Source organism: Manacus candei, unplaced genomic scaffold (assembly GCF_025592945.1).
Source record: "Manacus candei isolate 608988 ecotype Guabito, Panama unplaced genomic scaffold, ASM2559294v1 h1tg000076l, whole genome shotgun sequence".
NCBI lineage: Eukaryota > Metazoa > Chordata > Aves > Passeriformes > Pipridae > Manacus > Manacus candei.
The window spans coordinates 9,415,863-9,430,900 of record NW_026138124.1 but is presented as its reverse complement, the minus strand read 5'-3'; the positions used below and the strand labels follow the sequence as shown (position 1 = coordinate 9,430,900).

General features: G+C 42.1%; 1 protein-coding gene across 1 annotated transcript in view; it reads right to left on the bottom strand.

Annotated features, from left to right (window-relative positions):
• Positions 1-8,455: 8,455 nt before the first annotated feature.
• BRIP1 (BRCA1 interacting helicase 1) overlaps positions 8,456-15,038 on the bottom strand; it is a 95,679-nt gene continuing 89,096 nt past the window's right edge. Inside the window, exon 26 of the mRNA XM_051809815.1 lies at positions 8,456-9,207. Within this exon, the coding sequence (XP_051665775.1) occupies positions 9,115-9,207 (93 nt within the window). The 3' untranslated portion in view covers positions 8,456-9,114. The remainder of the gene's footprint in view (positions 9,208-15,038) is intronic.

Here is a 15,038-nt window from a genome sequence, read left to right as displayed (position 1 = left end):
CCAATTCCTTTATCCCATGTCTCCCACCTGGGTGCTGAGCCCCTGGCAGAGCAGGATCCACCCTGCAGTGCCTGTTGTGGGCAGCCCAGCTCAGAACCAGAGCACGGAAATGCTGAGTGTCCTCGAGGGTTCGGTCTCTTTGTTTTTCCAATCAGAAACACTAAACTGTGGACATCACTAAAAAAAAACCCCAAAAAAATCCCAAAACCCCAACAACCTGCACAGCTTTAAAAGAGATCAAGCGTGCTTACTGTGTCCCAGTTTGATTTACTGCAGTTTAAACAGCTTTTAATTCTCAAGAATGTGGAGTTTCACGTGTGGGGAGGCTTTTCCAGCCCTGGCCCTTGATGGTTTGCTGGGAATGGCAATCCAAGCACGGCCATTTCAAATCAGATTAAAGCAAAAATTAGCAAGTGAGAAAAACTTGGATACCCACGAGGCCTGTTTTCCCTTGATGTGCTCTAATCTGTGCTAGAAGGCACGGGGAATTTTTTAATTCTGTTTTTCTTTAGGGTAGATGTCCAAATTTAATATTGGCTCAAGCAAGCTCAGTTCCACCGAGCCCAGGAGCACTTATGCCAAGCTTGGACTTCACTCTAAATAGAACAAATATTTGTATCAGCTTGCTGAGAATGTGAGTAACAGGAATATTTGCCAAAATTTAAACAAGCTAAACTCGAGTCCTGCCAAAAGCCCCACCATTCAATTTGGCATCATTGGCAGCTCACAGGCTCGAGAGGGGCCTAAGTCTGGCAGAGCTGGGGTGTTTTTGGCAAACATCAATTTATTTTTTTTTTTCTCTCTCTCTCTGCATTTTGGAAAATTTTTGCCTCTCTGTATTAATTTATGATGTCATTAAATAATTCTTTTTGCAGCTTGTATAGAAAGAATGTTTCTTTTGAAGATGAGAACTCCCCTGAGGATGGTTATAGTGCAAAAATTCCAGCCAGAGGGGAAAAAAACCTCCTCTCTCCTTGGCCACTCATGTTTCTGCAGTAGTGCTTCAACAGCGAAAAAATTTACAATATTTTAATTTAAGGACCTGCTCCAAGGAGGTGCCATGCACTTGACTGTGACAAGAGGCAGCCTAAATTCAATGTGATTAGGGGAGTTTTATTGCTGTGATAATAGGCTGGAAGAGAAATCATGAGCAGGTGGAAAACACCAGGTTTTGAAGTGATTTGCTCTCCACAAAGCACAGGATCAATATTTAAAATGAAAGAGAGGAAAATGTTGGGAATGGTACAACCAAAGCAAAAAGCCTTGTCCAACATGAACCTTATTTAACTGTTCAAATGTCACCCTGGAGTTACACAGGGTGTGAAAATTGCACTCCTAAGCCTGGGCCCACCTTTGAACCAGGTCCTGAGAGAAGGAAATAAAACAGTGAAATAATCAGTGCTAATAGCACTGATTCAATTAAAATCAGGATAATTGTGATTTTTGTTAATTAGAAACTTGTTTAACAAAAGAAAAGCAAAACCCATTGGAATGAAAACAGGAGGAATGGCTACAACAGGTCAAAAGGCTCTTGTTCCACAGAAAAATACTGGTGGGGAAGAGGTTTGAAGGAGTATTTGGCAAATGCCAACATTTTTCATCTGGTTTTTGTTGTTGTTGTTGCTGTCATTTCCCTAGTTTTCAGCAAACAGTAATTTCTGGCTTTCCACCATACTACAGTTTTGAGGAATATTTTCAGTGGGGTTGTACTGACAAACTGCTCAAAAAAGAAAAATGATGTGGGGTGTCAGCACCATCTCCATCCTGGAGGACAAAACTTGACAAATGCAGCTTCTAGTTGGGAGGTTCACACTGACAGCAGGAAGCTGGGCCAAATTTGTGTACTCAGCCCCTGCCAGCAGGAATGGACACATCCTTGAACAAGTATTTACTAGAGAACAACATGTCCAAGGAACAATATGTACAACTATTCCCCCTCAACAGCCTCGGCCTTACGTCAGGCAGACAACAACGTGGGATGCACTTCAGCAGAGATGAAAAAAGACTATTTTTTGTGGTTCTCATGCCAAAAATCAAAAGGCTCAGTCCTGTTGCTGTTGAAGTCAATAGGGAAACTTTTATAGACTTCAGTATAGCAGGACCAGCCCTCTAATCTGCCTTTCAGCAAGCCCAGCCTGCAGCCCTGGCTGTGCAGTTTAGGAATGAGCCACAGAGTATTTGAGTTTGATGGATGACACAGGGACACTGTGAAAATTACACTTTGCTCATGCCCAGTGCATCTGAGCAGCTACTGAGAGAATGGATCTAATACTGTATTGTATTTAATAGCAGTTGTGAATATAATACACAAATGGGCACCTCAAAACGTAAGAGAATAAGACTCGAACCACTGATTATCCCCTCGAAATCCAAGCACTCATTTTAGCCTGAAACTTTAGAGCAGATTGCCCTGGACATGAGGAATCAATCATGAGACATCCTGGAAAGGTGATGAACTCCCTTGGTACATCAGAGTAATATGAAACAGTCAGTGCAGGGGATCCCCAGGCAAAGGGGACGGCTCCTGAGCAGGACACAAATGGAAGTGGGGAGAGGGATCAGTTCCATTCACAGGAAAAAATTAAAGTAGCCACAGTGTCTCACCTGATCAGACACCTTTGTGTAAGGATTTGGTCTAAGCCTTACTCATGAGAACACCAAAGGTAAGGAAGAGTGAAAGGATCTTAGCCAAATAAAAATTCTGCTTTAAGTGAATCTGTTCTTCCTGCTCATCCTTTTTAAGACACAGCAAGTTCAAAGCTTAGGTAGTTTCCCCCCCTCCCTCCCCCTTTCCTTCCCACCATTTATCATTATGAAGGCAAGCAGGCAGGTTAGAGGCAGGAAAACCTTCCACTGGGATTTCTGTCCAGTGTCACAGCCCAGGACTAGATTTACACCCAGCTTTAGAACCCAGCACATGCCTGTAGTTTCTCTCCATTTCCTCAGCAGTAACATGTGAGGGGAAAGGGGTTTTAGCTCTGGGTAAACATTGCCCAAGCACTCCAAGCCTGGAAGGTGTCAGTGCAGTGGGATGGAGGGGTTTGCTTGAAAAACCAAGAGGGCAAATATTGTCCTTCAACTCATAGAGGACATTTAGTGGTGGTTGGAACACTGTGGATCCCCTGACCATCCTCCCCAGAGTGATACAGAAATATGGGAGCAACAGAGACATGAAATCAAGAACCTGGAGACTGAAATCCCCCCAAGCTCTGAGAACCCCAGGGAAGTAAGAGCTGAGGCAGCACATCCCCCGTGAGGGCTCTGCTGTGAGCTCACTGCTGCAGACACAGCCCCTCTCCTCCCAAATGCTGAGTTAAAGGTGCAAAGAAGCCACTACTAAGTCTTCATCTGGACCAGTTATTACAGAAAATCAGCACATGTGAAGCTAAACCCCCCATACTTACCTGTATTCCTCTGAGCTGTGAGAAAACAGCTCCAACTGCAGGCCAAGGACGTCATGAAATTCAGGATTTACAGATGCTGGTTCCCTCAGCAGTGATGCAGCCCTCAGGGGATGACTCCTGCACAACATGGAAATAACATTCACTCACCTCTGGGAAGTAGTTAATTAGATTGCTGGAAAATCGGTTTTCATCCTATTAACTGCAAAAGAAGGGGAAGCAGGAGGTCAGTAACCAGGAACTCGAGATGAGGAAAAGGTGAACTGGAAAGCTAAAAAAAAAAAAGGGTGAGAAAGGGAGAAAAAATGAAAATTAAAAAAAAATTAAATATAAATGCCCTCTTCTTGCCATGGAGGAAAAGCAACTGGTAAGAGGCAAATAAGTTGAAAGGTTTGGGTTGTCCTCTTCACTTGTTTTAGCCACTTCTCTTATTTCATAAAGAACTATGGGTAACACAGCCAGGTTTCTCACAGCCTGAAAATGTGCAAAAGAGGAGAAAAGTAACTTTTGTCCTATTTAAGACAGACTAAACATCCCCTTCCTCCTGGATCTCTTATTAGTTCTTCAGTTAAGTTCAGTTTTGCAGGTATATGGGCCAGTCTTGATAATAAAATAATCCTATTAATTTCCAAATGACAGGGTATTCTCCTACCACATATTCTGTATGACCCTTTCCTGACAGGCTAATACAGTAATAATTCCTCACTTGGCTCCAGCACCATGCTCAGATGTTTCCTTGGAAATACTTTGTTCCTTTTCTGTTGTTTCTCGCTGGGGATGGAGACCCTTTGTGTGGCAAAGGTTCCTTGAATTGGTTTTCCACAGCATTGCCTCTTTTGTGTCCTTCCCAGCTTTCCTCTCCATTGATACTGAAGTGCACCATTTCAATGAATCATGCTTTCTCCTAATAAAATATTATTTGAGTCCGATGCCAAAGGCCAGATTTCTATAAAAGATTCAGAATGAGCAATAAGTACAGCAAAAATGATTTTTGTTCTTCTGTCTTTCCCTCCCCACCATCCTTTTTTGGGGTCAGAGACTCCTTAGAAGACCAGTAGCATTAGAAGAACTGATATTTTATATCTTTAGTCTTGTTTAAGAGACACCTTTTGTGTTGGAAGCTGAGTAGGGAGGTGTTTTTGTCTTCCTGGGAAGGGCCATCAAGAGCCAGTTCTTGGGTCAACAAAATATGTGTTTTCTAATTCCTCTGGGGTCAAAGACTTTTCCTGAGCTCTCAAGGCCCAAGGGGAATCTCCCTGGTTGTTCCTCTCCCCTTCCCACCTCCCCTCCCGGCACAAAGGTGACCCAGAGCCCAGTAAAGTGTTCAACCAAATATTTGGGAGGGTTAGGAGGCAGAGCAAAGCTGAGCCAGGGCTTCCTAGCAGCATGGAGAGCTTGGAATGAGGGATATGGTTACTGGCTATGAACAGCCATTACCCAGAAATTCAGGAGGAGGATAAAAGGCAGCAGACAGCCCAGTAAAAGTCACTGTAACAACCACAGGGATACAAGGAGGAGTTGCTGTGCATGGCCCACCTCACCAGTGAGTGACCACAACCCCTCTGTCCTGGTGGACATGGTGGCTCGCCGTGTTCTGGGTGTTTTGTTGCCTAAACTGGCAAAATCTTCAGCTTTTCAAGGTATCAACAATGTCTTTCAGGTGTTGGTACAATGCCCTGAGCAGGGGAACAACTGGGAATTGCCAATATAAAGTGATAGGAAAGGCTGTCCTCACATTTCATTTAATAGGGTACATTCCTTTTTGTAATATTGCTGAAAGTCTCTCAAATATAAATGAAACCAAAACTGTTCTTTTACTTACTGCTAATAGCAGCCAGTTGTACTGTCCTTGACAGCCACATATAAAATCATTCAAGAAATATTTTTAAATGTCTTGCTCTGTGGTAAAATACTGCACTATAAAGGAGACTTCTGGAGATGTTACCTAAATTAGCCTTGTTCAAATGCCTCTGTGATATTTAATCATAATAATAAAAGCCAGAGTGCTTTTGCCTTTCCATCAGAAACTAGTTTTGCTGGTCCCAGCTCCATCCTGCCAACGTGGTGTCGTGGTGTATAATTTCATAGACACAAAGACACTCCACTACCATAGCTCTCATTATTAAACAATATATTTTAATTGTCACCACCTTTCTCATATAGACATGGGCCAAATCTACCCCTTATTGGCTTCAACCAAGCTCCACAAGGGATGAATTTGGTTCAATATATATAAAACATACAGCAAGTCAAGCAATAAAAAGCAATGTTTGGGTTTCTTTTTTTATGGCACTCGGTGCTTTTTTGCCATAGGAACGCACATGCCTGGCCAGTAAAATCCCATGATAAAGGACTGAAGTGTTTAAGACTTCATATGCAGAATAGCCCTCGGTGTTTAATTACAATAGCAAAGATGCCATGTTATAAAAGCATTTCTTACCTGGAGAAGGGATCCATGCTCTCCAGTGAAGCTTAATTACCCAGGCCACGCTGGGGTTTCCCCTCTGGCAATAACCTCTCACACCAATAACTCCTCTATTCCTTTTGACATCGGAATAGCTGAATATCGTTAATTTTTGGTCTAATTTCCTTATTTGCATTGCAGCTTTCCAGCGGTGAAAGCACTGCACATTAGAAGAGCTTCATTCCTGGGACATTCCTCTTCCCTTCTTGCCGTTTTCCCTGGGAATTCCGCGCTCCCTCAGCCTGCTCTGGCACTGCTGCTGCTCCCCCATCTCCCCTTCCCAGCACACTCAGCTCCAGATGGAGATTTATGCATTTCCCCCTCCCGTGATCCTTTCCTGCCCCACCAGCAGCTCCATCCCAGGCCCAGAAGATGCAAATTTCTGCAGAAATAATTTACTTAAGAGGTTAAAGAACAAGCTGGGAGTGCCAAGCCCTGCCGAGGCCGTGGTTTTACAGCCCTCACCCACAAACACACAAATCCACAGGCAGGGCACAGAGCAGCACCTCTGGAGCCCCAAAACTCCCCATTATTGTGGGGAAACCGAGTCTTCAGCATTTATTAAGTTGTATTAGATTTACAGCTCAGGCTTCTGCTGAGGTTCATAAGGAGAAGATTCGAGTTTTACGTAGAAAACGCCGCTTTTTTTTCGAGGCGGGGAGGAAACGTCTCCCTTGGCAAAGGCTGGGATCTCCAGCCATGATTTAGAATCATCACCTGCCTGATCCTCCTCATCCTCACGCCTGGATCCTCGGCTTTTGATGAAGGCAATTTCCTGAGTGCATGTGAGAGCCTGTGGCTGCAGCCTGGAACAATCCTGCCTCAGTGCTTCCCTTGTGTTGTTGATCCTTTAATTTCCTCCAGCCCCAGCTCCTGCAGGGGACTAACTCGAAGTTTTATGCTACTCTTTTGGACTAATCATTTACGACTGACTTAAAAAAAAAATAAAAAAAAAATAATAAAAATCCCTTCTCTGCTGCTACTGCTCCATGGAAGGGTCACTAATTGGGATGTACTTGTGGCCAAACAGCAACACAGGCTTAACAGCAACCTAAAAATCCTGCCCAAAGCTTTATAACCAGAGCAGTTCTTTAGAATCTTATTCCAAAATTCCAAAATCACCTCTGCAGTGCAAATTCTCACACCTTGAAAAGCCAGGCCAGCAGAACGTCGTATAAAACTGATTAATGGGTGAAATCACAGCGTCAAGAGAAAGATCTCCTGTTCTGATGGCTCTGAGTGTTACACACAGGGCTCTTACCATTTTATATATTAAAAATACAAAGTGGAAGAGTATCTGCAATTACTGAGAGAAAGGCACATGCTGGATTAACATGTGCCTTAGGGCTAACTGCTGACTAAGGACAAAACAGGAAACCAGATGGAATACAGAAGGGACATACATTAATTTCTCCAAATTGTTGATGTTAGTGCTCAGTAAAATGGAGATCAAACCAGAGGTTTTATTATATAAGAAAGCCAATATCCATTGAAGGTTATTTTTGTAAAAAAAGATCTATTAAATTCCAACTTAAAGCTGAGAATCTGATGCTCAACCCTCAGGCAACGGCCTTATATTTTATTTTATCATGTTAATTATGTAATCTCAGATGCACATCCTTCCAAATGCATTGTTTGAATAGTGCAGCTTTTTTAGGCTGTTCTATTTGGGAATATCACAACAGTTGTGACCCAAGCTTGAACACACAGACATGAAGGATCAATTATTATAGTTATTTCTGTATTTTCATCCATTTTAGGTGATCAAATTGTCCTCGAAGAATTTTTGTTTTATCAAAGGGTAAATCTGTACAACGTTTGATGCATTTTACACACAACTACCACCATAAACTACTGTTAAATCTTTAAATTAATACATTAAATTTAAATTTAAATTAATTTTAAATTAAATTTAAATTAAGTACATTACTTAAAGTAATTTAAGGACATTGTGAAGACCAGAATTGGGGTTTGCAGCTATTTTTGGCCCCATCTCAGCTCAGACTCCCTCCCCCAGTGTGGCTGAAAACGAGGAATTCAACCATTTCCCACGCTCGTGATAACACTTAAAAAAATTAACAATTAAGTAATTAAATAACAATTAAAAAAATCCTCTGGCAGCCTAAATCAAGAATATTCCAGGATACTTTAGGGACCAGAAAGGAGGAGATGGGAAGGCTGGAGGGGTGGTTTATGGGGATGGTTCCACAGGGCAGGACCAGCCGATTTATTCGCTGCTAATTCCGTCCTTAGACGATCAGACTTAGGCTGGGCTGATTTCAGCAGGAAAATCTCTGCCTGGAGATCAGCACTGGGCTCAGGCATAAGATCCTAATTATTTGAAAGGCATTTGTTTTCATAGCTCTTTTTTTTTTTTTTTTTTTTATGTGTCCAGGTCGATGGCATTTTAATGCCTTATTAAAAGGTTGTTTTACAGCAGCCCGTCTGTTCCCTCTCTGTGCCCGTGTCTGTGCTCTGGGCTGCAGGATTTTGCCTTTCATGCTGCAGGATTCTGCCTTTCCTGCTGCCCAAAGAAATATTTTCCAAATTCCCTGTAAAAGTGGTCGATATTTCCCCAGACAAACAGTGTGAGGGTTTTTAACCTGCTCTGAGTTGACACTGAGACAGATGTGACATCCCTGTCTCTCCATTTATGGCCTGCTTCCAAAAAAGGTTCAGTAAAGGATATGCTTGGTAGCTTGGGTCCAATTTTATATGACTTTTTAATTACATAAACAACTGCAAATGTTTTAATTTCTGTTTTTCTTTAATTCAATTTAAATCACAGCAATACAAAATATGCCAACCATGCTCCCCTACCATGTTTCCAGCCCAGGCCTCAAAATGCACAAGAAACAAAAAAAAAATAAAGCAATTCAAACTCAGAATAAAATGGAATTGATGCAAAGTTTTTATATCAAATCACTTTGAAGTGCCTGCAAGGTAAACAAACATTCAAATGTCAAAAGCAGATTTAAATACAACACATTTACCAGCATTCAGACAGTAATCCCAGGGAAATATTTCTTTCAAACATGTGGTGAAGCCTTTGCTTTGTTGAAGTCAAATGGCAGAACCCCCACTGAGTTCAATGGGGGCCAGAATTTGTACCCAGGTAACTCCTTCCCATCATTCACACCCAGATATTGTGCTGCCTCTCCACTTGTGCTGAACAACAGCTTTGTGGGAGTTGGCATTAAATAACAAAGTACTTATCTGTCTTATTAGTCCTGATGAATACGTGGCCTTTTAAGATAAAGTATAATCTGAATTGCCTGTTTTCAGTCCTTGAGGGTTCTGCAGCAGCCAGCAAAAATGAACAGCTGATGGGAGCAGCCAGACCTACAAAAGAAATAGTATTTTAAAAGTACTGTACTTATGGGGGGGGGAAAAAAAGCTTTGCCTTTGTACATAAAGAGGTCTATTCATTAAAAGAAGTTTTTACAAATGTGGTTATTTCAAATAGTTAAAAAGTGTGAAATACACTTAAAATGAGTGAAATTCGTGGGTTTTCCTCTGGGTTAAATATGTGCCATACTAATAAAGCTCTCCTCACACCTCTTCCTAACTCAGAGGCAAATGTTCTGAATTGAGGGAGCTCAGCACTTTGCTGGAATGGATCATGAGTTCTCCAGGTCCCAGTTTTGTAAAGATTCCTGGGCTTTAAAGGGATCCAGAGGATCCACAGGACCTGTGATGCAGGTCAGCATTCCTGGGTAACCTGTAGGAACCCAGCAGTACCACAGATTTACAACAGAGTTTTTACAAACCTTCCAGAACTGATTTCCCAGTGTTTGACCCTTCCTACTGCTTGAAAAAAAGCTTCAGACAGCTTTAAAATGAAACAAATGTGTTAAAAGCTGATTATTTATAAGCACCCACTTTCCTTGCTTTTGTCCTTTCAGTTTTCAGTGCCCAGAAGTTGAGGGATCATTGTTTAACATAAATGTGTTCAAACCCACTTCCCTTTGATTCAGTAACTCTGCAATCATGGTCTGTTGCTGCACATGTCAGTGAGACACTCAAAATGTAACATGACATCTCCATGATGGTTTAGGTACACAAAATCAAGACATTTTGGAAAGCATGACTTAGATACAAAAATTTTAAAGCTGAAACTCTGTTTGCTGTTGCAAAATCCCCTCGAATTTTCATAAAACTTGGTTTAACGTAGCAAGGAAATGATCAGTCTGTCACTTAGTTCACATGCACTGACCTCAGAAATCATAATGATATTTTATACATGAATAAGGATAAAAACACATATGTCTCAGCCACGTGGTGCTCCACCAGCCCTTCACTGAGGTACAGATTTTCTTTGCTTCATCTGCTGGTAACGAGGGAGAATTGAACAGCAGCAGATCTTCCTGAACGCCAGCAAATTAATAAATTTCAATTTATTGCCACATACTTATGTCAGGAGAGAATAATGGAGGACAGAGCCATGTGTTTCCTCAGTACAACTGTGGATTTTAACAACACAAAGTCCATAACTCTGTGCACAGCAGGAATCCTGTAAAAGGATGTCTTTGCCCACTGCTCCAACTCCCCATCCCGAGGGAACACAGACTTCCAGCAGAGCCACTTGGACAACTGGGGATCAAACTCCTACTTCCCTGGTCCTCATGTTCTGGGACAGGGAAGCATTAGAGATGAGCCTCCAAGGCTGCTCTGCAGATAAAGCTGTGCTGGAGCCTGTCCCACCCCATGGAAGCCCAACATTCCCCCTTCCACGCTCCGGAGTGCCGAGGATTTGTCCAACCCATATATCCTTCTCCAAGAAAACGACAGCGAAAGCGCTCTCCAGATTTAACCACTGTCAGATGTTCTTTGAGCAGAATATTAATTTCTCTCCTGAGAACACAAATGTTTGGTTGTAACAAGCCACCAGCCCCTCAATCCTTTGATTTCCTCTGTCAGTGCTGCCCCCAGACCACGAGCATGAGCATCTGTGTCCAGCCTGGGAGGTGTTTGAAACGTGGGGAGGCGAAAATGGGAGCAGTTACAAGAGGTTTTTTTAAAAAAAAAAAAAGTTTTGAAAACATTAAATCACACTGTGCCAGCCACTGAAATGGTTTCCTTCTCACCAAACTCCTGCAGCAGTTTTAAAATATTATCAAAGCCACAAGAAAATCTGCCTGAAATAGTAGGAGGAATCCTTAAAAAAAATGCTTAAAAACCCCCAGAAACCTTTACCTGAGTGCCACTGTCTGGAGAGCTGGACAAGACTGCCCTGCCTCCATCTTCCTTTTGTCTGTGAAACCATTCCCTGGCTGGCTGTGTACTCACAATTAATCACTTCTGCTTCCAGTGATCCACTTGCCTTTGGAATTCATGTCAGGTTGATGACTTTCAGTGTATTACAGACCATTTGTAAATACATCAGTTCACATTTCAATGTTTTACTTTGTACCAAGATACCATCTAGAGAGAGTTAATCTGATCCAGACATGCTGGACCACAGTTCCTTCCCATCCTCGAAGTGCTGCAGGTGCCAGGCTCTCCATTAAAATTAATTTAGAATTTAGATTTCTTAGCGCAAGAGAAAATCATCCTTCCCTTCAGAACCAGCAGCCAAACTTTCTGTAAATGCTTGGCTCTTAAAATACAATTCCCACCACACCAACCTTTATTTTGGTAAAAAGATACTCAAGCAGTAGCTGCTGGAGTAGTTGAGTGCTGGAGCAGGAAAATCTCCTCACTCCAAATCAGTTATCTTCAGACTCTCTCCTTCACCTGGGCCACTTAATTAAAGAACATTTCCAGGGATTTAATTTGTAAGACAACACTTCCAGCATGTATTACTCTATTACCAGTCATAATGAACTCCAAATCCTCCCATAGCTTATCCATCATTTTAGCTACATTTCTTGCTCAGAGGAGGATGAATTCTCTAAAGCAGCTTCCCACCTTTGGAAAGCTTCATGTCTGCCAGCAGTCACTCTCCCTGTTTGAGCCCAATTTATTCTTTTCCAGTCCCACCTTGTCCAATAACTCCAGTTGGAGAAAGGGGACTTTATTCCATTCATTTCACAGATCCTAATATACATTCAAAAAGTAAACTGCTCAAATCTAGAGAAAAGCTTTGAGCTTTATCCTCATTCCTTGGAGCTCAGCACTTTCAGCTTCATGTCCTCACATTCCCTGAACTGATTGAAGAACATTCCCTAGACATTTCTGAGGCTCTGTCCTGGTCAGCCTCAGAACAGCTTTTATGACCAATTTTTTCATAAGTCTAATATTAAACCGAACTACTTCCTTTATTTTTTTTCCCAGCTGCCAATTTTCCTTGTCTTACAAACGAAGATTATCACTTTTCCTAATTGTAGAGCGAGGGCAGGGATCAGATTAGGACTGTCCCTTTCCATCACTCCTTTTACAAACCTTGACTTACAGGGTTTGGCTGCCAGGAGCTCCACTTTCTGCCCACCTTTCCAGCCCTTCCTCAGGGCTGGGATTTGAAAGGACCAGATGTGCTCCTCCCAAAGCCCCTGGCTCAGAAGTAGAAGTTTTGTTAGTTTTGAAGTTGATCTAAAATATCCCACCAGACTATTTTTAAATTTCAAATTACAAGCATGTTTTTTCCTCCTCATTTCTTATCTCACTGACTGGCAGTGATTTTGTTATACTTCAAACGTGACCTAAGAGTCTTTAATTTTGCTCCAAAATTAATATTTTAGCTTCTATCTTCATCTGAGCCAAACTTTCCTCCTTTCTGCTGTTTTGTGGTAATTCCTGGGTGATGGCAGTCAGATTGCTGGACCAGACAGTGACCTTGCCATTCAGCCTTGGAGGTCTGATTCCAGCCTTCCCATCCGGCCTGAGAATTCCATAGATGTCCCCAGACCTTTCTTTCTTATCACAGGTCTCGGTCCTTCCAGAAAGGGCTTCCAGATGTTGCAGATTCTTGTTGCAATTCCATCTGGCCCCCTTTGATTCCTGTGAGTCCTGCAGAAAAACAAGGCACTTGTGAAAAAAAAGAGAAAAAAAAAAGAAGCAACAACTTTTCAGATACTGGTGTTTAAAAACACTGTCTGGATGTTCTGAATTAATACTGTGCTGGAAGAAGCCAAGTGGCTGCATGCCAAGGCTCAAGCCAAGGTGTATTTTTATGGCAAAGCTATAAACCCACAAAATAAGTGGTTTATAATGGAAATTCTGACACACTTTTTAATATTAAGAGCAGAAATACACTGGTTGTGGCAAGGAATTGTTTGCCAGCTGTGGCACTCACCTGTCAGCTGCGCTGCCTGAGGGATCCTCCTGCAGCTCATCCTCCTTCAGCCCCGTGCTTTGGGGGCAGATGGGGCCAGTCACACTCAGCAATTCCTTCTGGAGCCTTTCAAAGCCCTTCTTCTGGCTGATTACAGGGAAGAGCACAACTGGGAGTCCCAGAATCCTCCAGTGCCTCAAGCTCAGGCAGAGCTTTCAGCAGCTGAAAGAGGGGGGGAGGTTTCCTTGACACTGCTCCTTTTGAGTGGCACTTCCACAGGGAAAGGTTGGGAAGAACTGTGGGATTGAGCAGAGGAAGAACTGTGGGATTGAGCAGATGAAGAACTATAGGATTGAGCAGAGGAAGAACTGTGGGACTGAGCAGATGAAGGGCTTTGGGATGGAGCAGATGAAGGGCTGTGGGATGGAGCACATGAAGGACTGTGGGATGGAGCAGATGAAGGGCTGTGGGATGGAGCAGGTGGCCTTGCTGTCAATCTGAAACTCAGGCAAAAACCATCCCTGGACACTTGTGGATTCCCAGAGCTGTGGATCAGCCCATGCACAACTGGAGAAAGGAGAAACCTTGAGCAATATTTAGGATATTCTATCAGTGTACACAGGCTATTGATAAGCTGTGAGTGTGAGAATAATAGAAAATATTGGCAACAATGATAAAGGACTAAAAAGAATTCCAGAAGGCTGAAATATCACAGAAATAAATACTATATCAAACACAGCATAACTAACACAGTATAACTCTAATTTGAGTTACAGGGGCAGTTTGGTTTGCACATGAATGCTCTAACTACATTAGTAGTCTCTCACCAACATACCATTTACAAAATACATATATCTATATATCTCTATATAAGGGAAAACAGGAAGAAGTGTGAAAAGGCAGAGTCATTTTTCACTTCTGTGTTCAAGATGACAATATTCAATACAATGATGACAATATTCAATACAATGGTATGTGCTGGCTCTAGATCTGATCTGTCTGCATGGCAAGTATTAGAGTTGAGATTTCCAAATACAGTTAGAGGGGTTATGGATGCTTTTCCCATCCCAAGCATCTTGATTTGCAGTCACATTCTTCAGGAAAACCAAGGAAGAAAGGAGTCAATCTTTGGTTGCCAGAACAGAAGTGGAGACCTGTGTACACACACTTATATTTATATACACAGCTTGAACTTATTTCATACTTGAGAAAAGATTGGGAGGCAAAGGGAAGGAAATCTAAACACTGGCAAATAAACACAGGATGATGGATGGAATCCCCAAAGCAGCATCCACGCCTTCTATGGTGTAAGATCAACTCTGAATGCACAGATTAACCACAACAGGAAACAACAATGTAGAAAGCTCTTTCTTTTAAATAAAATGGAGGGCAAATGGAAAATCACACATTACTTTGAATTAATCTGCACAGAAATGAACTAAAACTTTTGTGAGTATGAACCAGAATTCCTACCTTTGCTTTCAAGATCTTCAATTAACACCCCTGGGAAATTTAAGATAATTAAGTTAATCTTCTGGAGGGTGTGCTGGGTGAAGGGAAGCAGAGCTTGGGGCACATTAACTGGCTGCAGTCTTTAAGAGAGTCTAAGAGCTTAAAGACACAACCAAATTTTACTTGCAACTTGAGGATATTATTCATAAATGTGCATTAGCTTAGACAGGTAGATTCTAAGGGCATTTATAGCCTAGAAATTAAATCAAAGCTAAAACAAAAGCCATCATTTCGTTTCGAATCACAAGCAGGGCTTGGATTGGGAATGTTCTGTGGTTCTCCACAGAGCTTCCTGGAAAAACAAAATGCTGCCCTAACAATCTAAGGCAGGACTGAAACACCACTGGCCACGAGGAAATGTTGGATACAAGGCAAGGATGAGATGGAGGCTGATGGAAAGACAGAATATGGATGAATCTTAACAAAGATACTGCCAGACACACCAATA